This window comes from Pan paniscus, chromosome 7, assembly GCF_029289425.2.
Source record: "Pan paniscus chromosome 7, NHGRI_mPanPan1-v2.0_pri, whole genome shotgun sequence".
Classification (NCBI taxonomy): Eukaryota; Metazoa; Chordata; class Mammalia; order Primates; family Hominidae; genus Pan; species Pan paniscus.
Genome location: NC_073256.2, coordinates 150,093,382 through 150,119,474, shown reverse-complemented (window position 1 = coordinate 150,119,474; position 26,093 = coordinate 150,093,382). Strand labels below are relative to the sequence as shown.

Below are 26,093 nucleotides of genomic sequence, written 5' to 3'. Positions count from 1 at the left end.
CCTGCATATCTAATTCAAAGGAAATATTACCTTCCCCAAGGTCAAGTAATAAGCTTCTTTTATTATTGAATGATAAATTCTTAAAAATCACTTCCACCTTGAAACATCGTTTGATGACTCATCAGCACCCTTCTACCACCCCCCACTCCCCATGAAGTTGATTATCACATTTGGTCACGTAACTAGGGTCTATATCTATTATAATGTCTATTAGCAATAGAAGTTTCAATTCTCTCCATCTAAACTATATGTTGGTATGTTTACATTTTTGTCTCTTCTCCTTCACTTACCACAGCTGTAAAAAAGTAGACATTACTATCCTATTTTACATGAAGAAACTCAGGATCAGAAAAATTAAGCAAAGTGCCCTGTTACTAGTATTAGAATGTATGTTTCAGTCTTTCTGATGCCAAAGTCCTTGAAATTTCCACAAAACCATATTTCATCTCTTTTTAGCAAATGATAGTCTGTTTCCCCTGTCCATAAGTGATGCCTTCTTTATTGCCTCCCACTGTTGACTCGTGTGTACATGCACACACACACAAACACACACATGCACACATGTACACACACACCCTAGATTTCAACTTCTTTTGGGACAGTGTCTTATTCTCCCTTGTTTCCCTCCTAAGTGTCCTACAGTTCATAAGTTTACCAAATATTTGCCCAGTCGATATTCATATTTCCCTTAGTCATGAAATCAAGGCTTAGATGGACCATAGAAGAAATTGTCCTGTTTAGACAGGAAGCAAAAATAAGGACATACTATGGGTATAAAATAACCACAAAAAAACAAAAAACACAAATTTTACAGGTCTTCAGAGTTTCCCCAAGGTAAAATAAATTAGGACAATTTCTCCAAACACCATGCCTCCTGCTCAAAACTTAAAGCCAGACGGTAACATCCTGGCTACTCCCATCATCTCCCACTGCAGGATTATCTTTTTCTGAAGCATCATATTTATTCTCCTTACCCATAGGAGATTATCTCCCTGCATAATTTATAATTTTAGATTGTGAGCTCATGTCCTTTGGGCTTTATCTGGGGAAATCTGTGCAGCTTGGGCTGAGAGTGTGTTTCCACAGAGAGCTTTTATGTTGGCTTCTGGCAGATATCACAGGGCTAGTACCAGCCTGAGACTTTTTAAAATATTAATTTCCCAGGTTAGTATAAATTTTAACTCAAGGCCAGGCACGGTGACTCATGCCTGTAATCCCAGCACTTTGGGAGGCCGAGGTGGGTGGATCATCTGAGGTCGGGAGTTCAAGACTAGTCTGACCAACATGGAGAAACCCTATCTCAACTAAAAATACAAAATTAGCTGGGCATGGTGGCACATGCCTGTAATCCCAGCTACTCGGGAGGCTGAGGCAGGAGAATCACCTGAACCCAGGAGGTGGAGGTTGCCGTGAGCTGAGCTTGCGCCATTGCACTCCAGCCTGGGCAACAAGAGCAAAACTCCGTCTCAAAAAAAAAAAAAAAATTAACTGAAAACCCACTTACTTATAAAGTGTTGGCGGAGACATTTTCCTCCCACCCACTACATAGGCCAAAACAGATAAGCTTTCATGCCTTCTCCTAGAACTAGTGGGCAGACTTTTTTTCTTAGCCATCCTTTCATTGAGGAAATAGCATTTTGAGTCCCTACAGAAACTCGGTTTTAATTTTCTGCCTCTCTTGAGACCAAGGCCTTTTTTCTGTCCCTAATGTCATTTAATCCATAGACCTTTGACTACTATGACTTCTAAGGCCCTCTCCCCACCCCTTTTGGAAGCTTTGTCCACAGCGCATGCTTAGAGTTATAGGTTTCCCTGGCTTGGCCTTTGGGAATATTTCCGTCTTTTGAGCTCAGCTATAAAGAAAAGTACATTTGTTGGGCATGTGCAGTCCCTTTTAGATGTCAGCTTAGAAAACACCTACATCCCAAAGCAGGACTCTGGCTACTCTTTCTGAGTGGCTTTGCTTCCAAGTCAATGAGCTCTAAACTGGCACAAATTCTTACCCAAGATCATAAGAGTAAAGTTAAACCCTGGAATATGACACAGACCACTCAAGACAGAACCAAGAGAATTCCTAGGTACATTTATGCCAGGTGAGCCAAATGGGAGACTTCCAGTGGTTGAGTCAGAGGTGTGGTGCTTAACTATCCCTGTGGTTGAAAGGCATTCTTAACACATTCATCCTTTCCAAGGAAGCTTTGGCTTATAGAGTTTTGGATCCCCTAATCTCTGACTCAAACTAAGAATCAAGGATTAAAATTCATTCCTTGGTGACCTCACATTGAAGACACCAAGTGTTATGAGGAATCATCTTAGCATGTTTGAAACTTGAAGTTGCATGCATGCTTTTGCAATAAACTTGACTTTTTGTGAGAATGTCAGGCTAAGTTTAGGGCCAGTAAAATATATTTATGTATGAATCATCATAGGAGAAAATGGGTGCATGTTCTTGAAGCTATGTGTGTATGAAATAGCCTCTTTGAATAAAAAAATTTAAACAGATGGTTGCTATATTTTATCTAGGCATTTCAATGTATTTTATAGAGGCATAATTTCCTTCATGACACTTATCACAAGATATTTTCTTCCCTGCCACTCAGCAATATGTAAGGACAGAGATGTTGTTCTAATTCACCACTATATCCCAGCAGCTAGGTCAGTTTCTAATATATAGTCACATTCAATAAATGTTGAATGAATAAATGAATCAGAAGTAGAAAGAGTTGACTGCTGTAAAGTTTGGTCCTATAAAGATGTGAGGTTCATATACTGACTACATATCCTTTAAATCCATCTATACAAACCTCAGTGTCATTGAAGATGCCTCTGGCCTTTGTTTGTCTCTGCACTGAAGATATTTCTCTTCAACCTTCAAGTATGAAGACAAATTGAAATGCCATTTGAAATGGTTTGCCTGTGTCCTCACCCAAATCTCATCTTGAATTGTAGCTCCCACAATTCCCACATGTTGTGAGAGGGATCTGGTGGGAGGGAATTGAATCATGGTGATGGGTCTTTCTCATGCTGTTCTCATGATAGTGAATAAGTCTCATGAGATCTGATGGTTTTACAAGGGATTTCTCTTTTCACTTGACTCTTATTCTCTCTTTACCTGCCACTATCCATGTAAGATGTGACTTTGCTCCTCCTTGCCTTCCACCATGATTGTGAAGCCTCCCCAGCCATGTGGAACTGTGAGTCCATTAAATCTCTTTTTCTTTATAAATTACCCCGTCTCAGGAAAGTCTTTATCAGCAGCATGAAAACAGACGAATACATCATCTCATCTCATCCAAAAATCCTTCTCCCATCCCACTATGGTAGTGCAATACCGTATCAATGTTACTATTTTTGTGATTATTAGGAACTAACTGTGCATTGAGCAGTCACTGAACACACACACACACACACACACACACACTCACACTGAACCCCTCTGCTTTTTCAGCAGATGATTTAGACTGTTCTTCTCTGACTGATGACTGGGAGTCAGGGAAGATGAATGCAGAGTCTGTGATCACCTCCTCTTCCAGCCACATCATATCTCAGCCTCCTGGAGGAAACTCCCACAGCTTGTCTCTTCAGTCCCAGTTGACAGCTTCTGAACATTTCCAAGAGAATAGTTCGGATCATTCAGGTGAGTTCAGGTGTTTTAAATATTTGCCACACCCAAAGAATTCTTCCTTTCAGAGCCTGAGAATGACTTGGAGATGACTAAAATGCACTTAGGAGCTGGTACCAACCTGTGCGAGGAAGGGAGGACATGGGGCCTCTGCCAAAGCCCAGGTGACCCTTTGCAGAGGAGATGACTGCCTTTGGGTGTCATGTTAGAGGCATCAAAAGCACTGGATCTGCAGTGTTTTACTTAAAAAATATTCAGAGACCGGGCACGGCAGGTCAGGTCTGTAATCCCAGCACTTTGGGAGGCCGAGGCGGGCAGATCACAAGGTCAGGAGATCGAGACCATCCTGGCTAACATGGTGAAACCCTGTCTCTACTAAAAATACAAAAAATTAGCTGGGCATGGTGGCGGGTGCCTATAGTCCCAGCTACTTGGGAGGCTGAGGCAGGAGAATGGCATGAACCCAGGAGGCAGAGGTTGCAGTGAGCTGAGATCGCCCCACTGCACTCCAGCCTGGGTGACAGAGTGAGACTCCATCTCAAAAAAAAAAAAAATTCTGAGAATATTTTGTAAAATGTTAGGCTTCAATAAAGCAAAGTGGAAGATACACAGATGTTTGCTATTTTAATTCTTAGCTGTGTATTGGACATACTACATAAGAAGGCACAGTGGCTCACACCTGTAATCTCAGTATTTTGGGAGGCTGAGGCGGGTGGAACACCTGAGGTCAGGAGTTTGAGGCCAGCCTGGCCAACATGGCAAAAGTCCATCTCTACTAAAAATAGAAAAATTAGCTGGGCATGGTGGCACATGCCTGTAATCCCAGCTACTCTGGAGGCTGAGACAGGGAGAGTCACTTGAACCTGGGAGGTGGAGGTTGCAGTGAGTCGAGATCACTCGAGATCATACCAATGCATTCCAGCCTGGGTGACAGAGTAAGACTCCAAAAAAAAAAAAAAAAAAGAAGAAGAAGAGGAAACAACAAAAAGAACATCCTTTAATGCTATGCTTCTGACAAGGAAAAGTCAAAAGATAATAAAGGCATTGGTATTTTCTGGCAGGAGCAAAGCTGTAATAAATTCAACAAGCATGTCCCTTAGTCTCTGGTTTGCTAATGTCAGATTAAGCATGTTTGGACATGGTGCTGCACCAAGGTGAAAGAGCCCACTCTGTCATTGGCTTGCTGAGATTAAAAGCCCAGATCCCTACTTGTTAGCTATAACTCAGAAGCAGTTTACCAAACCCTCTCAAACTTAACATTTTTATCTCTACATGGAGATGATCATAATTCCTACCTTGTCATGACTGAAATAACTCATGTAAAGTACTTAGCATACTATGTCATGTCTATTGAATACTCAGTAAATGTGAAGTTATTGTTACATAACATTGAAGTTAATGGAAAAAATATTTTCTGTTTATTTGCTTTCAAAAAATCATAAATATTCACTTCACTGGCCATCACTCTTCTAGTCCTGAAGATCAATATGCTTTGTACATTTTGTTCCTAGTGCAGCTACTAGATAAGTGTTCAAGGGTTTTTTTTGTTTTGGTTTGGTTTTTGTTTTTTTATAGTTCCCTTTCCAGGTGTTGAAATGACAGGTTATCAACACCTAAGAAGGCTCAATAGCCACCTCCTCCAGGGAGCCCACCCTTCTTGGTGCTCCCCTAGCTCCCAGGACTTCTCTTTCTCATGCCCATTATTTGCACTGTCACTGCATGTTTGCCTCTGTGAGCTCCTTAAAGATAAGCACTAGGTCATAGTCATCTGTGAATTCCAAAATGCCCACATAGGCACAGAGATGATGCTTCATTACTGGTGGACCAATTAATAAGTGTGCTACCTCCATTTTACACATAAGAATATTCAGATTCAGACAGGTAAAGTTAACCTTTGTACTCTTTGCCAAGAGTTTTGTAAGAACAAATATAAGCTCTTTGCTGGGTCTGGAATCTCTCTCCCACCTGCTATACCTGGGCGGCCCCCTACTCTTCCTCAAGTCTCAAATTAAATGAGACCACCTCTATGCACCTTCTCTACCCCCTTCTGGCTGGTGGAGGTAGCGCTTCACTTCGCCTTGATTCCCTAGCACTCTATATATCACTATAGAAACTGTTTATTTTCCTCTTTCTCACTAGGCTATGGAGTCCTGGGTGGACAAGGTCTCCATCTTCCATTAAGCCCTTCACATGTAGGTATTGCATGTGTGTTCTTTTCCAGGTGCTAAAGATATAGGCAGATACATCAGTTGTATCAGTCAAAGATTTTTGAGTTCCAATGGATGGAAACCCAACTCAAAGTGGATTAATCAATAGAATTTATTGGCTCATCTTAATGAAAATTCCAGGCTTACAGTGCAGGATCCTGGCATTCTCTGTCTTTTGTTGTCTCTTCTCTTCTGTGTCTGTGTTACTCTTTAAAAGGTTGTACCAGACCAGCCTGGGTGACATAGTGAGACCTCGTCTCTACAAAAAATACAAAAATTAGTCAGTCATGGTGTCTCATGCCTGTAGTCCCAGCTACTCAGGAGGCTGAGGTGACAGGATCGTTTGAGCCCAGGAGTTGGAGACCAGCCTAGGCAACATGGTGAGACCCCATTTCTACAAAAAATTATCTGGGCATAGTGGTGCATGCCTGAATTTCCAGCTAGCTGGGAAGCTGAGGTGGGAGAATCACCTGAGCCTAAGAAGTCAAGGCTGCAGTGAGCCAAGATCATGCACTGCACTGCAGCCTGGGAAATAGAGTGAGACCCTGTTAAAAAAAAAAAAAAAGAAAATAAAATAAAAAAAGGCCCTCCATCCATGGTGGATCCTGGTGGCTCTGTGCCTACACCTTTCCAGTTTCCAGTTCTGCAGAAAGAGATTACATCTGTCTAGGCTAATGACAAGAGGCCAGTAATTGAGTTTTATTGGTTTTGGAAGGGCATGTTTCACATGAACAAAACTTTGTTGATAAGTATGTGTGTTGCAGAAAGTCAGGGACCCTGAATGGAGGGACTAGCTGGAGCTGCGGCAGAGGAACATAAGTTGTGAAGAGTTCATGGACATTTATCACTTCTCTAATAATGCTTTCATAATTTGTTATGCCTGTCTTTATTTTAATCTCTTAATCCTGTCATCTTCATAAGCTGAGGCTGTACGTCACCTCAGGAGCACTGTGATGATTGCGTTAACTGTACAAATTGATTGTAAAACATGTGTGTTTGAACAATATGAAATCAGTGCACCTTGAAAACCAACAGAATAACAGCGATTTTAGGAAACAAGGGAAGACAACCATAAAGTCTGACTGCCTGCGGGGTCGGGCAAAAACAGCTATATATTTCTTCTTGCAGAGAGCCTATAAATGGATGTGCAAGTAGGAGAGACATCGCTAAATTCTTTTCCTAGCAAGGAATATTAATATTAAGACCCTAGGAAAAGAATTGCACTCCTGGAGGGAGGTCTATAAACGGCTGCTCTGGGAGTGTCTGTCCTATGCTGTTGAGATAAGGACTGAGATATGCCCTGGTCTCCTGCAGTACCCTCAGGCTTACTAGGATTGGGAAACCCCAGCCCTGGTAAATTTGAGGTCAGACCGGTTCTCTGCTCTCGAACTCTGTTTTCTGTTAAGATGTTTATCAAGACAGTATGTGCACCGCTGAACATAGTCCCTTATCGGGAGTTTCTGATTTTGCCCTGTCCCTGTTTCCTCAGAAGCATGTGATCTTTGTTCTCCTTTTTGCCCTTTGAAGCATGTGATCTTTGTGACCTACTTGCTGTTCTTGCACCCCCTCCCCTTTTAAAATCCTCAATAAAACTTGCTGGTTTTATGGCTCAGGTGGGCATCACGGTCCTACGAGTATGTGATGTCACCCCCGGCGGCCCAGCTGTAAAATTCCTCTCTTTGTACTCTTTCTGTTTATTTCTCAGACTGGCTGACACTTAGGGAAAATAGGGAGAACCTACGTTGAAATGTTGGGGGTGGGTTCCCCTGATATATGTGAAATTCCAAAAAGCTTGAAAGGAATCAAATGCTAGGAGGAAAGTCAGAAAAAATCAGTCACTTCACCTAAACTGTGTACCAAGAGAGGGGGAGAGGTGATTCCTCAAGGAAAATATGAGCACTGTCCCCAGAGAACAGGAAATCCATGCTATTTTCTCAATGAGCTTGCAGTTTAGTGGGGGAATATTGAGAAATATTATAGAATTTTTAATTCAATGTGAAAAGAGAGTTAGCGGAGATATGAACAAGGTATAATGGGAGCACAGGGAGGGAGCAGCTAAGGGCCAAGGAGGAGCCAGTAGAATCAAGGTAGGCTTCCTAAAGGAGGTTACACCTGAGCTGAGCTGAAAAAGGTATTCAGCAAATGGCCACTTAAGGAAGGAATCCATGAATAATTCATCCCAAATCACACAACTCATATCTTTGTAGATCTCAAATCTAAACCCATTCATCCTTCAGTATCCAAGTCTAGTGATCTTTGCAGTTTTTCAAGCTAGATTTGTTTCTGAGGAAATGTTTTCCAAATTCCACATGAAATCAGGGGAGGCTAAGAATAGAAACACACTTTAGAAGGATGGTTGAGTATTCAGTTGAACCCACAATAACTGAATTCACAATGTACATGAACAACTGTACATTTGCAGTGACATAATTTACTACTGTGATATTTTGAATTGCCAATCTTCAGCATTCCACCCGCATTATGGGCTAAGTAGGTTTTGTTAGCTGACTCAATCCTCATTCATGGCATAAATAGCAAAAATAAATGCATTCATAACATAAAGTCATTCCAAGTTTTAAACAACTGTTGCAAAATTGAGCTTTTGAAGCATTTGGCAAAAATTAAGTTGAGGCCTGTTTATATTCTCCTTTAGGTTTTTTATGTGGTAATCCTCAAACCAGCTTTAATTTATTTAAGGTGATTAGAATAATACTGAGGTTCATGATTGAATTAACTCTTATGCTTATAATTGCTGGATAATTTGTAGTTTCTACTGTGGCTTGGCAGTACTGAAATATTGTACTGATTGCAAAGAGTTTTCAAAGACAAATATTTCATAATATATGTTCTCGTTTTTGGTCTTTAGAGACTTCCATTATGCAAAGTTGCAATTGTCTTTCCCTGCCCACTTCAGACAAAATGTTATGTTCTGTCTAGATGTGGTTTTTAAATCTTGGCTGTGACACCTCATAGCTATGTGACCTTGGACGAGTTCATCATTTCTCTTAGTCTTTTTCTTCTCTTTGCAGAACTAAGATAATGGCATCCACCTCACAGCGTTGTTGTGCTGTTTAAGTGAACTAACGTATACAAGCTCTTTGAATTATAAGGCACTTTACAGATTTTAGACATTATTATTATCACAATCACAGAATTAGATTTCTTACATTATCATAAACTCTACAAAGCCTTTCCCCAACATTAAATTAAAAGGCAAGCCCTAAACTGTGAAAATAGCATAGTCTTTTATTTTATAGTGATTGAAGAAAGTAATTATTTGCAGAAATTGTCTAATGACAGCCCTGTATAACAGTAGGTAATTTTATCTTGTTATTTATGACACATTGCTTGAACTGACATACGTTCCAAAACTTTTTTTTTTTTTTTTGGTGGGTACAAGGGAAGTTTGAGATGATTTTTTCTTCCAAGATGATTGAATCAGCAATGATTTCTAATTTATTTATTTTTGTTCTTCCTATTAGAAACCAGGTTGTTGCAAGAGGTCTTCTTTCAGGCAATCCTGCTTGCTGTGTGCTTAATAATTTCTGCATGTGCAAGGTAATTCACGTTTTATTTTCATGCAGCGGTATTTCATAATTAGTGAAACTATAGCTGATTGATGATTTCCTTGCCTTATTCCACAAAACATTTTAGGTAGCTCTGTGGTTGAGATTCGTTCATGTGTCTGTCCATGATAAGTTTCCCTTTATCTCTCATTGCCCACCTCTATCCTCTCACAAAGCATACAAAACCTAGAAAGTGGGCCAGGCACGGTGGCTCATGACTGTAATCCCAGGACTTTGGGAGGCCAAGGTGGAAGGATCACCTGAGGTCAGCAGTTCGAGACCAGCCTGACCAACATGGTGAAAATTAAAAGTATGAAATTAGCCAGGCGTGGTGGCTCATGCCTGTAATGCCAGCTACTCAGGAGGCTGAGGCAGGAGAATTGCTTGAACCCGGGAGGCAGAGGTTGCAGTGAGCTGAGATCCCGCCATTGCACTCCAGCCTTGGCAACAAGGGCAAAGCTCTGCCAAAAAAAAAAAAAAAGACAAAAAAAAAAAGAAAAAGAAAACCACCTAGAAAGCATACAAAACCCAGTGTACGTTGCTTAAAATTGTATTTTACAGTGGATTGCTTTTTCTCCAAAGAGAAGTGGCTCCTGTTAACAGATATACTCTAGGTATAGCTGGAGTTTAAAGCCACTTGAAGTTCCCACTGTGTGATTTAGGGTCCCTGCAGAGACTCCACCCTTCCCATTGTATTTGTATATCCCCACATAAATTGTCTCTTCATGCCTTCTTATAGGTATGTTTGTTCTCTACCCTCTGACCTGTATGTTCTTCCTCTGCCTTCTTTTCCTTTCCCTATTCAAGTCTCCAGGGCAGTGATCAGGTTCGTTGGTGCTAGGCCCACTCCTGTCTCAGGGCCTTTGCACTTGCTTTTCACTCTGCCTCTTAGAATCCTCCAGATAGCCTCATTACCTGTGACCTTACTTCTTTACAAAATCCGTTCAAATGTCACATCATCAGAGAGATCTTCCCTGAAAATCCTTTATAAATAGCATGCCACTCTTTGTCGCATGCACCTTGCTTTACTTTTCTTTTGAGCACTTATTACCCCCTGACCTGTGACATGATTAGCTGTTGAAGTTTTAATGGGATCTGCCTCTCCCTAGAAGAATGTGAGCTGCCTGACAGCAGACACATTGTGCGTCTCCCTCACTTCAGTATCCTCAGTGCCAGGGGTTCTTCAATATTTATTGAATCAATGAAACAAAGGTGAATACAACAGTCCGGGGGTCTTTATGGTTCTTGAACTCTGGCCAGCAAGGGCTGCCTACTCTCGAGTCCCACATTTTGAGGGTCAAATACAGCAGCATCACTTGGAGGAGGTGCTTTTTTCAATACAAAGTCCTAGATCCCATCTCTTGAGATTCTAATTAAGATTTACTGAGAATTGGTAATTTAAAATAAGCTTCCCAGATAATTATGAGGTTTGCAAAACATTTTTAGATCACAATGGGACCACAAGAACAAAAGTGGAGTGTGTGTGTGTCGGAGGGAGTGCTTCTGTGGTTAAAAATAAATTTGCAAAATTCTGCATTCTATATCCCAAACTGGAAGACCATGATGTGCATTAGTATAATAATCAGTGAAATAATGTGGTGAAGGAACACGTCTAGCTTTATTTCACTTCGTGTTTTCCACACCTCCAAGTTGATCGCAGAGCCCTTTCTTTTCTTTCACAGGACTGTAAATGATATGTTTCTTAGGTTAATGTTTGTGGATACTCCTCCCTTAAGAGGCGGAGCTTAACTCTTAATCTTTAAGGGAGGGCTGCATTTAGAAACTTCTTCCAGGGAGTAGAGTAAGGAAGGGGGTAAGAAAGGTAACTCTTCAGTGGAGAAACAGGACAAACACTGCTGCAAGTGAACAAGTCAGCATCAACAGAGATAAGTTACACTGATTGCATGTCCCCTTGATACGATGTGGTGAGAATGGCACTTTACCTCTGTGGTCTTCCACATCCCAGTCTGCCAAAAGAAAAATAGCAGAAAAAAAAAAAATTAAGAGACATTCAACACGTTATCTGAGCGGGACTTTCCAAAACTGTCAAGGTCATCAAAACCAGGGAAAGTGACAAACTCTCAGAGCCCAGAGGAGCCTAGCAGACGCAATGACTAAACGTATGTGGTGACCTGGATGGGATCCTGGAATAGAAAAAGGAAAAATCCAAATGAAGTGTAGAGTTGAGATCATAGTAATGTACCAGTGTTGGTACATTACCATGTTCCTTCATTGTGACAAACATACCACAGTAATAATAATAGAGGAAGCTGACTGGAGACCACATGAGAACCCTCTGTCCTAATTTTCTGATTTCTCTGCATATCTAAAATTATTCTAATAATGTTTATTTGAATTAAAAATTGACTAAAACTGTATAGACGTGGGCAAGAGCATGGATGTTTCTCATAGTAAGTGATAGGTGACAGACAGGAAAGTTGATATGTTTGCACATACAGGTTGAGTATGCCTCATTCTTGCTTGGAACCAGAAGTATTTTGGATTTTGGACTTTTTGTACATTTGGGAATATTTGCATATACATGATGAGACATCTTGAGGATGAGAATCAAATCTAAACAAAATTCCTTTATGTTTCATATACACATAGCCTAAAGGTAACTTTACACAATATTTTAGGGAATTTTCTGCACCTGTGGCATGAAGTCAGGTGTGGAAGTTTCCACTCGTGGCATCATGTAGACACTCAAAAAGTTTCAAACTTGGGGCATTTCAGATTTTGAATTTTTTATTTAGAGATGCTCAACCTGTGTATATAAAATTCAAGAAAAGGCAAGACAAATCAATTATTATAGATGTAAGAATAGTGATTAATTCCGAGGTATATACTGAAAACGACAACCAAGGAACCTTAAAGGGCGTGGGAAATATTCTATATCTTGATCTGGGTAGCAATTACAGGTGTTTATACAAAAAATCAAAATCAAGTTGTACACTTTATAGGCTTTGCTGTATTTATGTTAGAGCCCATTTTAGAATAACAGTTTTAAAATGCATATAAAGAGATTTCCAAAGGATATTCACCAGATTTTATTAATAACTCCTTCTGTATGGTGGGATTTTTCTGATGATATTTTCTTTTCTTTTTTGTATTTATTTGTAATCTCTTTCAAATGATTCACATTTTGAAAATAAAAACAATAAAAATACTATTCTTTTTTGAAATAAATCTACTCAGTGACATCATCACCCATCATATTGGCAAAAATTCAAATGCTTGGTCACACTTTTTTGACAAGGTTGTGAAGTAGCAGACATGCTCCATCATTGCTGTGAAATTTTTAACAATTTATTCTTAAAATCCCCAGGTAGGGGGGCTGGGCACGGTGGCTCACGCCTGTAGTCCCAGCACTTTGGGAGGTTGCGGCAGATGGATCACGAAGTCAGGAGATGGAGGCCATCCTGGCTAACACGGTGAAACCCCGTTTCTACTAAAAATATAAAAAATTAGCCAGGCGTGGTGGTGGGCACCTGTAGTCCCAGCTACTCGGGAGGCTGAGGCAGGAGAATGGTGTGAACCCGGGAGGTAGATCTTGCAGTGAGCCAAGATTGTGCCACTGCACTCCAGGCTGGGCAACAGAGCGAGACTCCGTCTCAAAAAAAAAAAAAAAAAAAAGAGAGAAAATCCCCAGGTAGGGAGATTCCATAATGTCGACCAAGTTTAAAGTTACATATCTCCTTTGACCTGGCCAGGCCTTTTCAAATAATTTATTGTGTGAAATGACATATGTAAAATGCTATTCATTGCATTTTTAAAAATGCTATTCATTGTATTTTTAAACAGATTTTTAAAATTATTTTTAAGTGCACCTTTAGTGGTTTTAGTATATTTACAAAATTGTGCAACCATCACCACTCTAATTCTATAACAATTTCATCACTGAAAAAAGAAACCCTCTACCCATTAGCAGTTACTCTCCTTTCATTCCTCTTCCACCTCCTGAAAACCACTAATGTACTTTCTGTCTCTGTGAATTTGTCTATTCTGGACATTTCCTATAGAGTTATACAATATGTGGACTTCTGTGTCTGGTATGACTTATGTAGCATAATGTTTTCAGAGTTCATCCATGTTGTAGCATGTATCAGTACTTCATCCTTTTCTATGGAAGAAAAATATTCCATTGCATAGATATACTGCATTTTGTTTATCCATTCATCAGTTGATGGGCATTTGAGTTTTTCCCCATTTGACCATTATGAATAATGTTGCTATGAACACTGGTGCACAAGTTTTGTATGGACATACAGTTTCATTTTTCTTGGTTAAATATGTAGGAATGGAGTTTCTGGGCATATAGTAAGTCCATATTTAATATTTTTAGAAACTGCTGAAACATTTTGCAATAGGACTGCACCATCTTACACTCCCACCCCCACCGGCAATGTATGAGGAATCCAAATTTTCCTCATCCTCAACATTTGTTATTGTCTGTCTTTTTGACTAGAGCCATCCTGGTGGGTGTGGTGTGATATCTCACTGTGGTTTTGATTTGCATTTCCCTGATGGATAATGATGTTGACCATCTTTCCATGCACTTATTGGATGTTTGTTTGTGTATCTGTTTTACAGAAATGTCTATTCAAGTACTCTGACACTTTTTAAACCAGGCTGTTTGCTTTTTGTTGTTAAGTTAAAATAATTCTTTATATATTCTGCATATTAACCCCTTCTCAGATATGTGATTTGCAAATGTTTTTCCTATTCTGTGGTTTGCCTTTTCACTCTGTCGAATGTATTCTTTATGTGCAGAAGTTTTAAATTTTGATGTAGCCCAACTTCTCTGCTTTTTTTCTTTTTTGTGGTCTGTGCTTTTGGTGTCACATTCAATAAATCATTGCGAAATCCAATGTCATGAAGTTTCTCACCCATCTTTTGTTGTGTTTTATAGTTTTAGCTCTTATATTTAGGTTTTTAATTCATTTTGAGTTAACCTTTGTATATGGCATAAAGTAATGCTTCAACTTCATTCTTTTGCGTGTAGTGTAGTAAGTTTTGAAGTGGAAAAGCATGAGCCTTCCAACTTTGTTTTCCTTCCTCAAGATTGTTTTAGCTATTTTGGGTCCCTTGCACATCATTTTGGTAATAGCAAAAATAGAAACAACCCAAATGTCATAAATGGAGGACTGAATAAATAAATTCACACCACAGAACAATGTGCAGTTGTGAAGTGCCATAGAGATAGATGTAGTAATAAAGTTAGAGATGGGGTGGGAAAGACAGAGAGACAGAGAGAGAGAGGATAATTTATATCTTTCAAGTTATAAATTATTCATAACTGTAAAGTACAAGCATTGAATACAGTTGTCCCTCAATACCGAAGGGGGTTTGATTCTAGAGCTTCCCTCAGATACCAAAATCCTTGAATACTAAAGCCCCTTATATAAGATGATGTAGTATTTGCATATACCCTATGTATATCCTCCCATATAGTTTAAATCATCTCTAGATTACTTATGTAGATGGGTTATATTACTTATGAAATTTATTACAGGATAAAAAGAGGCATCACTGTTATTAAATGAAATGCTTGTTTTTGAAAGGGGGTGTTAGGTCTGACTGGTATGAGTAGCTTTTTTACAGACAAAATATGCTATGGAATATACAGTGTGGGTGATCTAGATCTCCATCTCTTCACTGCCATGACTCTGATTCAGAAATATATTGAGCCTTTACAAGCAAGGTGTGGAGTGGTGAGGGGCGTGTGAGCAAACAAATGTGGGGTCTGGTCACTGCTAGGTTGTGATAGCACCCGGGCCTAGCCACAACTTTGCTCCGAAATCAGAGCGGGCAACGGGAGCACGGAGAGGCCAGGGGCAGGAGCAGGCGCTTCCAAGCCTGCAGGGACAGGGGGGCTTCCAAGGCCCCCAAGAGTGCAGGGATGCCTGGGTTCAGAGCCATGGCTGAGCGGCGGCAGCTGCACCTGGGAGGGCGGGGCTCCCTCCAGTTCCGGGCTCCCTCCTGTTCTCGGCTCCCTCGGGCTCTGCGAAGCGCACAACCCTGGCCAGGCGTCCCCTGCTGCAGCTGGCGTCTTTGCAGCAGCCACTCCAGATGGGCTGCTGCTGCCATCGCTTATGGGACTTCAGTTTTTCCCACCATTTCTGTCTTCCCTTAATTTCTTGTTTTGTCAGAACAAATTATTTCTCTCACGGAATATTTTGCTTGTATATGATTAATACAGAAAACTATTCACCTCCTCTAAGAAAATATACTAACCCACAGCAATAACAAATGTGCTATTCTACAATTAGCTCATTCCTTTTTGTTGCTGAATCATATTCCATTGTATGGATGTACCACAGTTTGTTTATACATTCACCTATTGAAGGGTGTCTTGGTTGCTTCCAGTTTTTGACCATTTTGAATAAAGCTTCTACAAAGAATCATATGCAGATTTTTGTACAGACACAGAATTCACCTCAGTTGAATTAATACCAAGGGGTGCAACTGTTGGGTTATATGGTAAGTCTAAGTTTAAATTTGTAAGCAAGTGAAGCTGTTGGGTTATATGGTAAGTCTATGTTTAACTTTGTAAGCAAGGGCCAAACTATCTTCCAACTGTTTGCACACTTTTCATTCTTTTTTTTTTTTTTTTTTTTTTGAGACGGAGTCTTGCTCTGTCGCCCAGGCTGGAGTGCAGTGGCGTGACCTCGGCTCACTGCAAGCTCCGCCTCCCGAGTTCACGCCATTCTCCTGCCTCAGCCTTCCGAGTAGCTGGGACTACAGGCGCCCGCCACCACGCCCGGCTATTTTTTTTTTGCATTTTTAGTGGAGACAGGGTTTCACCGTGTTAGCCAGGACGGTCTCGATCTCCTGACCTCGTGATCCACCCGCCTCGGCCTCCCAGAGTGCTGGGATTACAGGCATGAGCACCGCGCCCTGCTGCACTCTTTTCATTCTTAACTGCAATGAATGAGAGTTTCTGTTGCTCTGCATCCTCCCAGCATTTTGTATTGCCAGTTGTTTGGGTTTTAGCCATTCTACTAGGTATGCAGTGATATCTCGCTGTTTTAATTTGCATTACTCTAATGAGGAATGATGTTGAACATCTGTTTTTATACTTATTGACATTTGTATATATTCTTTGGTGAAGTGTCTGTTCAGATCTTTTGCTCATTTTTTCAAGTGGGTTGCTTATTTTCTTATTATTGAATTTTGAGAGTTCTTTATATATTATGGATAGAAGTCCTTGATTAGATACATAATTTGCAAATATTTTCTCACAGACTGCACCTTGTCTTTTCATTCTCTTAGCAGTGTCTTTCACAGTGCAAAAGTTTTACATTTTGATAAAGTCCAATTATTCCTTTCTCTTCTTTCATGGATTGTGCATTTGGTATTGCATTTTAAAACTCATTGCCAAATGCAAGGTCATATTGATATTCCCCCATGTTTTCTTCTAGAAGTTTTACACTTTTACAATCTACATTTTTGGTCTATGACCCATTTTGAGTTAAATTTTGTGTAAGGTATGTTATACATGTGGAGGTTCATTTTTTTGCATGTAAATATCCAATTGTTTCAACACCATTGGTTGAAAAGACGGTATGTTCTCCTTTGAATGCTTCTGCGCCTCAATTAAAATCAGTTTACTCTATCTGCATAAGTCTACTTCTGGGCTGTCTACTCTCTTTCATTGATCTGTATGTCTGTCCATTTTCCAATACCACTGTCTTTATTACTGTAGTTTCATAGTAAACCTTGAAATCATAATTCTATAGTAAGTCTAAAAAAATCACACAGGTTGGAAATGCACAATTAGTATGCTAAATCAGAGCAATCTTGTTGTTTCAGATGGTTTATGGGAGAAATATTAGCCAGTGTCTTCACATGCTCATTGATGATAACTGTAGCTTGTAAGTAACTGTTTCCCAGATTACTGCGATGATGCCTGTATTTCATTCCAATTTTGGTCACTTTAAAATGATTTTAAAATATTTTCTCTGTTTCACTCAAGATGTAAAATCATTGTTTCTCAGCCTTGCCAGCTATTTCAAAACCACTGCCTGTGCTCGGTAAGTGTTGCCTGTGTCATCATTATTGTCTGGACCAAGGTGATCATAATTTGATATCTGAGAATGGTTTCTGCTGCATAGTAGATGGCAATGACAGGAAACATCCTGATCATTCGTCCTGAAGACTACTTTCTGTTACTGCTAAAATTTAATAGTATTATCATCCTGCCTCCTAAATTTTTACATCAAAATAATTGTTAAGCACAGGACTTAGAAAATAATTTGAAAGGCGATGTCATTTAAAATAATTTTTAAAGTGATTTTGTAGATTCATAGCACTACACTTTATAAATACCTCATCTTAAGAAACCTTTGTGTTAGACGTTCCCAAATAGCTGGCAAACTGCCCATGAAATGATCTCAGTTACAAACTGTGATTTCTGTGCCTTCTCTTATTCATTTAATGATCCCCTTGTGTGTTAACTGCCATGGTTCAGCATATTTCAAAGGGTTACTGGGGTCTGGTTGGGATGCCCATAGAATTTCAAACAGTCTGGATAGCACCATCCTATTGCAAGATGAACTGTGTTAATTACCTTCACTTCAATATGGCTGCCAGAGGCAAACTCACATGGCTTGGAGACTGAGGTCTGTAATTCACCATGGCACTCTTACAAAATCTGCGCTAATTCTGAAATCACAATGGGGTTTAGTGAAAATTTATTTTGGTTAGGATTCTAGCCAATATTGATTTACTGACATTTGGAGTGATGCTTCCCATAATTTCTGGGTATTTCTGGTTTCTGGGGGTGCACATATAGCTAAGTTTTATTCAACCTGATATTTAGAAAATCGAATCTCTGGGTAGCTCAAGAAATCCTTATAATTTAGCCCTTGAAATTAATGACAAGGCTTGGTGTGGTGGCTCACACCTGTAATCTCAGCACTTTGGGAAGCTGAGGCAGGAGACTTCCTTGAGTCCAGGAGTTCTAGACCAGCTTGAGCAACATAGTGAGACCTACGAAAAATAGACAAAATTAGCTGGGTGTGGTGATGCGCACCTGTAGTTGCAGCTACTGGGGAGACTAAGATGGAGGAATTGCTTGAGCCTGGGAGGTGGAGGCTGCAGTGAGCCGTGATTGTGCCCATGCCACTGCACTTCAGCCTGGGCTACAGAGAGAGAATTTGTCTTAAAAGCAAAAAGAAAAAGAAAAAAGAAAAAGGAGTTAATGACATTTGTTTAACACAATTATTGATTTCTAAAGTGGCACCACCTAAGTTACCAAATCTTTATTAAGAATTTACGATATGTTCTATACGGTATGGGGTACCAAGTTTAGCTCAGTTGCTGTTAATGAAGTGTCTACCATGTGTTAGACACAGTCACTAGGTACCAGGGTGTGAATGCCCCAGCATGTGGCTGGCTTTGAGATTTTATCATCTCATTAGAGTAAAGGACTTGTAAGGGGCAAGGTGAAGTTGCCTTTTAATATGGTAAGTGCAAATATCAGGTTAGTACAGGAGCCAGGGGGAGCACAAGGAGGTCAGTTTCCCAGACTAAGAGGAGTGGGGAGTATGTTCAGGGAGGGCCTCCTGGAAGAGCCAATATCCGATCTGCAGGGGTTATATCACCTGCTGTTTTCTCAGAACTTCCCATTGTTCTGAGCTCATTGTTTGTTCTCTCCCAAAAGAAATTACATCAGGACAATATTTCTATCCTGAACAAACACTTTTATCTTCTGACTCATTTATGGAAGGAGATCCTTTCTTTGATTATTTGTGTACATACTTTGACTTGTTCTTCTCTTGTTCCCAACTCCATTTTTTCCTGTTTCCTGCCCACCAGCCTCATATACACACACATTTGCATTTAAGACCTGTGAAAACAAGGACTATTGACTTCATTTTTGTATCTACAACCAAAGCCTTGAAAATAGTATGTACTCTGTACATATTCATTAAATTTAATGTATTTACTGCATCATTTCTTGAAGTACTTCCTTGAAAGCCAAGAGCTCTGCGTGTATATTAAAGATTTTGCAACCCTCTCCTTCTTATATAAACATACCAAGAAACTAATAAACCAAAGATATGGTTATTAATATCGAGAATCAAGAATGACTCATAAGTCTCCTCTAACAATCAATGATGAGAATCTAAGGAACTGAATTCAGTTCAACAAATATTAATGCAGCACCCTCCCCCCAACACACACACCCATCCTGCACTGTGCAAGTTAGATTAGATTAGGTGCCTCTTTAGCACCTCACACGTCTCACATCATATCCCTTTTCATAACATAATGAAATTCTTAGTCAACTGCTTTCCTGATTAAATTTAAAGCCTGTGAAGATAGGGACTATCTGTCTTGTCCATCATTGGCCTGAGTGTCCCTTGCAAATGAAGGTCAGCACAGGTATCTCATGTTAGTAATGATGTGTTAGCATCAGCGGTACACGTTTTGCACACTTATGATTTCATAGTAACAAAATGGGTCACATCTGTTCTCTCTTAAATGAAGGAATGTATGTTCATATACTTAATGAATGAGTGAATAAACTTTAGGGAATAAAAATATGGGGAAAATCCACCTGTTACCCTACAGGCTGTTCTACGGGGCAGGAGAGAGCAATTTTCTGGAAAGTGTATTCTTTTGAGCCATTTTCTTTACCAAGTTTTTAATCTTCTTGAGGATCATGATTACCTTTCACTTAAAATGCAATTAAAATACAGATATAATACAGAAAAGTGCCATAAGGGCAGGTGGGAAGGGGAAACCATAGGAAATATTAGTTAACTAAGTACCACGCTGGGCTGAGGGGTCAAAACCTCTATAGTCTTTCAGACAAAAAGGAGAGCACTAAGAACTGCTGGGATAAAAGCAAAAACGAAAAGTACCCTTAGTTGAGGCTGCACTCTTCCTAGTTGTGATAATTCAGGCCCGTTGTGGGTACGGGTGTGGGTGTGTGCATATATATGCGCAAATGGGTATGCAGTGATTAGATACTGCATTTCCTGTGCATGGGGATGAATTATGCATTTCTTTTCTTATTTCTCCAATCTAGGTTTGTCAAAATTTGACAACCATTTAGGAATGCCTTCGATGAATGTCCTCCATCTGAATATCCAGAAATTGTCCAACTTGCAGTCTACTTGGAATCAAGTGTTTTTTTGGAAGGGAGTAAGCGAGTAATGGAGAAAAAGCCATTTTAGTTTGACTATGTGATTTTAAAATGATCTCAGTTTTTCCATCAAAATTATAATATGCTCATGAAAATAATATTAATTTGCCTTCCCTTTGCAAACACCAGCAGTTGAAAGGAAAAGGACGGGGAATGTGATGGAAAAGAGACCGCCTGGAATAAATGTCCCCCTATGATTCTCTAAGGCAGTGGTTCTCGAACTTGAATTTTCATTAGGAAATTCTGTGAGGAGCTTGTAACCAGATTTCTGGGTCTGCCACATGCACCTATCTCTTGCTGAATTGCTTTAATAGAGTAATGAGAGCAAGTTTGTCTAACTAATACCAACCTGACAACTTGAATAACAATAAATGCAATTTGTACATAAAATATAATGCTGCAAAAGTTTGTCATTCACCTCAGTGGAGTGACTTGATATTAGATGGTAACCGTAGATGATGGTTGATATGAAAATGGACAGGAAAGAAGCATTTTCTGAAAGTTATATTCTTTTGAACCACGTTCTAAACCAAGTTTTTAATCTTCTTGGGGCTCGTAATTACCTTTCACTTTAATGTCATTTAAAGATATAACAGAGAAAAATGCCTTGAAGGCAAAATATAGGCAAAACACCAGTGCGCTTTGAAATGCATGAAAATGGTGCGGTTGTACCCTTGAGCCTTGACTCAAGGGCTGTAGAAGATGTTCCCTTTCCACCCCCAACACCTGGTGCATGTTCACAAAGCAAATATGGCCTGCAATTCAAATTTGTTCTATGTGATATTCTCTGAGTAAAAACTCCTACATGCAGAAAATTGTCTTTGCTCGAAATGGTAATGCCAAAATGTAACTTTGTATATAATTTGCATTTAGTACATTTTTGGTTAAAAAATAAACTAATAAATAAGTGAAGTCATCAGCAAATTTATATTTGTGTGTGTGTATATATATATGTATATATATATATTTTTGAGAAATCATGGCGGAACATCATTCATTGAAGACTGTATTATTTCCCTATTGCTGCCTTAACAAATTACCCTGAACCAAGTGGCTTACAGCAACACAAAGTTATTGTTTTACAGTTCTGGAGCTCAGAAGTCTAAAATAAAGGTCAGCAGAGTTATTTTCCCTCTGGAGGCTTTAGGGAAAAATCTATTTCCTTGCCTTTTTTAGCTTCCAGTGGCTGTCTGTATTCCTTGGCTTGTGGCCCCCTCCTCCACCTCCAAAGCACACCACTCTGATTTCTTACTTCCATCATTACATCACCTTCTCCTCTTCTGCAGTAAAATCTCCCTCTACCTCCCTCTTTAAAGGACACTTGAGACTACATTTAGGATCCACTCTGATAATCCAAGATAAAATCTTTGACTTAATGACACCTGCAAGGCCCCTATTTTCACATAAGGTAACATTGATGGGTTCCTATGATTAGAACCTGGCTATTTTGGGGGACCATTAGTAAGCTTACCACAGTTGTATTTGAAATAGCCTTGTGTAATAATTTAGTAGGTCTGGGATATGTCCCATGCCTTTGCCATTTTTACAAGTAGGTTAAGTGATCACAAAGTGATCCACAATCCACGTGCATGAATGCTTTGAAGTGGGATTTAAAATGAATTTAATGGAGAACTAAATGCATATGGAGCCTTTCATTTAATACACTATTAGGAGAGCTTCCATTGAGAATTTCTACATTTCCTTTGTCTATGTGTAACACACATTTTTCTACAGAGTCATTTGATTTAAATGATAATGTTTTTCAAAGTAAGATACTGAAATAGTACTAACTGTTTACGTGCATATAATGCTTCATTGTTGACAAGGACATTTTCTCCCCGGCTGTATGAGCTTACTATGGCTACAGTAACAAGTTACCACAGATTTGGTGGCTTAAAACAATGCAAATTTATTATCTTACAGTTTTGGGGGTCAGTCCAAAATGAGCCTTACAAGGGTAAAACCTAGAGACTGCTTGCATTCCCTGGCCCCTGGCCCCCTCCTCCATCTTCAAACCACTTCACTCTAGCCTCTGCTTCTGTGGTCACATCTCCTTTTCTGACTTTAGACATCTTGCCTCCTTCTTAAAATAATTTTTGTAATTACATGGGGCCCACCCAGATAATCCAGAATAATCTTTCCATTTTAAAATCCTTAACTTCATCCCATTTACAAAGTCCTTTTGCCACATAAGGTAATCTAGTCATAGGTTCCAGAGTTCTGGAATGCAGACATCTTCCAGGACCCAATGGCTAAGGCTTTCCCCAGTGAAAGCTTCAGATGAGAGGCCGGTGCAGGACAACACCTTCTTTACAACCTTGCAGAGGATGCAGTTAAAGACCTCTGCAGAAACTGAGATTAATGTGTGTTCTAAGCTGCTAAGCTTGTGCTAATGTCATTACATGGCGATAGATAATGAACACAACATCCACTGATTCTCCTCCAAGTGTATAAAGTGTGTTGCTGTGCAAAATGACTTTAGGACATGTCCCCTAGCAGTGGGCTCCAGCCAGATGGTTGCTCTTGAGCCCCACTACTTGGAGTGGAGAGTATAACCTTAATATCCTGCAGATCCATCTGTGACAGAGGTGCACAGGACCTGACTAGTGATGTGTGTGCTGCCAGGAAGACTTGTACATCACTGGATGTCAGCTCTCTGCCAATGGCCAGCCTCAATCCTCTTCAGGTCCTATTTGTTATTGTAGTCTAGCAGCGGGCAACATTGTTATAAAGAACCACGTCTGCTGTACACAAAAGATTCTCAGTGATCTGGAATGCACTCCTTGGGAATTTGTAACTTTGCTGAATTTAATAGTCATCATCATAATATGATTTTATGTATATATTTGATTTTATAGTTTCATTTATTAATACATTCAGTAAATATATATTTAGTCCAACCATGTGCCAAGAGCCAGTCTAGCCCCTGGGAGTATGATGGTGAAGAATACAGACGAGGTTCCTGTACTTATTAAATGTCATGTTTATGTAGGCACCATTCATTCTGTGAAATAGGCAGAACAGCTGTTTTTAAAAACTTGTATTGTTCAAATACGAGAAAAACAGAAAATAGTGTAAAAATTATTATAAGGCAAATGCCTTGTTTTAGTCTGTTTTGTGTTGCTGTACCAGAATATCACAGACTGTGTACTTTATTTTTAAAAAGAAACATATTTCTCACAGTTCTGGCAGCTGTGAAACCCAGTATCAAGGTGCTGGCATCTGGCAAGAGCCTTCTTGCTGCATCATCTCATGGCTGAAGGTGAGAAGATGAGAGAAGGCCAAAGGGAGGAAAGGGGCCAAACTCATCTGTCTATCAGGAACCCTCTCCCAAGATAACTAATCTATTCTCACAATAATAACATTAATTCATTAATGAGGGCTGAGCCCTCATGACCTAATCCCCTCTTTAAGGTCCCATGTCTCAACACTGTTGCACTGGGGATTAAGTTTCCAACATATGAAATTTTCAGGTCACATTCAAACCATAGCATGCCCTTTTAAGAACCGAAGAATAAAAAGAGACGAAATCTTGCTAGCTGTATCAGGAGCCCTCCAGCTGCCCCTTCCAACATCCTCACCTTCAGAATAACCACTATGGCTGAGTTTATGATAATCACCTCTGTATCTTGCTTTATAGTTTTTATTACCAATTACGTTTCTAAATACTATAGTATAGCTCTGCCTGGTTTTATTTGTTTGTTTAATATGCCTATTGGGTCTCTTTTAATGCATAAGTTCTTCCTCCCTGACCTTTGAAATTTGTTTCTTTGAAAACTGCATCATTTGTCTTGTAGACTTTACTCCATTGGAATTTTGCTGATTGCATGTCTGTAGTAAAGTTTAATGTCTTCCTTAGTCTTCTGTATTTCTTGCCAACTGAAAGTTGATTACAGAGGCTTAATCGTTTTTTGTTTTGAATTTTGTGGGGAACAATTACTTCCTAGGTGGTGTCATATTCTTTGTCAAGAGTGACATTATGTCATTTTGTGTTGTCAGCAGCCATTTCTGATCAGTGGTTAGATATCTAATTAATTAGAGATTGAAAAGGATGATATTCCAGTTTGATCACATCTTCTTTATTTATTTATTGGGAATATATCTGTGCAAGGAAACATCTACCATCTGATTGCCCAGTGGTTCAGATTTTATAGGAAAGGAGAGATGAACGCTTGGGTCTTTTCCTGTATTTGCTAATTTTCAAAACAAAAAGTTTATTTCTTAATATCTTTTAAAGGTGGCCAGGATGCTATGTATAATCAGCATTTATATATATGAAGGAACTATGTTTAATATATAAAATTTCCCAAAAGGCACACCCTCCAACTTCCAAACTCTATATACTTTGTACCTCATCAAGATGCTAAAAAGATTGAGAAAGTAAAGTATGGGAGATATATAGATAATAACTCAACTTTAAAATTTTAACCACCATTTATTTTTTGAGAGCCTACTACCTGTAAGAACTGAGTCAGGTACAGATGTTTTAAAATATGGTGCCTGCCCTCAACAAACTTGCTCTCTAATAGGGGAAACAAGGCATTGCATGAAACAAGAAGGGTAAGACCACGGGGCCAATACTGATGGAAGATGCTAAAGGACTATAGAGGATTTCCACTCACCCACTGTCATAGCTCAGACTGCTATAAGAAAATACTGTAGACTCAGTGTCTTACCCAACAAACATGTATTTTTTTCAGAATTCTAAAGGCTGCAAAGCTCAAGATTGAGGTGCCAGCTGATTTGGTGTCTGGTGAGGGCTCACTTCCTGGTTTGCAGATGGCTGTCTTCTTGTTTCAGCTTCACATGTTGGAAAGAAAGATCCAGTGTCTCCTCCTCTTTATAAGAGAACAAACCCCATTCATGGAGGACCCATTATCATAACCAGATCATTTTCCAAAGTCCCCACCTCCAAATACCATAACATTGGGGATTAGAGCTTCAACATATGAATCTTATAGGGACAAAAACATTCAGTACATAATACTCAGTTACCAAAAATGTATGCCTAATAAATTTTAGAGATTCAATACTTCTGAATTGAACATCATTGTTTTGACTTACAGGTCTTTTAACGCCTTTTACTAGAGATATTATTTTGCTGCTCTAGAAAGTATAAATGGTTTGTAGTTGTTCTAGCTCATTCATCCATGAGTTCAATCAATCCAATCAATCATTATTATAATTGATCACCTGATAATTACCTGGCACTTCCTAGGAAACAAGGATTTTTTAAGTGAAGGAAATACAATTCTACTCTCAAGGAGCAGATGTCATAGCAGACTGGGAACCAGCTAAGCATGTAATTACAAGTGTCAAATATACTCTAGAGCCAAAAAATGCATTTCTTTGAAAACATTTACAAGGTCAGATTCTCTGGTAATTTAGATGAATTCTCCCTTTGGGTTAATGGGAATTATGGTATTGTCTTCTCTTTTTGAGAGCAGAGAGGGATGAGACATGAAAGGAGAACCAAAGTATCAGAAACAGGTAGTGAGGAGAAGAAAATAAAAGAAATGATTACAGTGGCAATAAGTTAA

The 26,093-nt window shown here is 39.4% G+C and overlaps 1 protein-coding gene across 4 annotated transcripts in view; it reads left to right on the top strand.

Annotated features, from left to right (window-relative positions):
- The window catches only part of TMEM71 (transmembrane protein 71), a 48,840-nt gene extending 27,363 nt beyond the window's left edge, over nucleotides 1-21,477 (top strand). Inside the window, exons 6-11 of one of the 4 annotated variants that reach the window (XM_055116964.2) lie at nucleotides 3,132-3,194; nucleotides 3,449-3,637; nucleotides 9,312-9,387; nucleotides 17,211-17,272; nucleotides 17,374-17,431; nucleotides 20,437-21,477. In XM_055116964.2, coding sequence (XP_054972939.1) covers nucleotides 3,132-3,194; nucleotides 3,449-3,637; nucleotides 9,312-9,387; nucleotides 17,211-17,272; nucleotides 17,374-17,431; nucleotides 20,437-20,452 — 464 coding nt within the window. In that variant the 3' untranslated portion in view covers nucleotides 20,453-21,477. The remainder of the gene's footprint in view (nucleotides 1-3,131; nucleotides 3,195-3,448; nucleotides 3,638-9,311; nucleotides 9,388-17,210; nucleotides 17,273-17,373; nucleotides 17,432-20,436) is intronic. The other 3 variants (XM_008955465.4, XM_057303091.2, XM_008955464.4) reach the window with 3 other exon arrangements.
- Nucleotides 21,478-26,093: the final 4,616 nt, after the last annotated feature.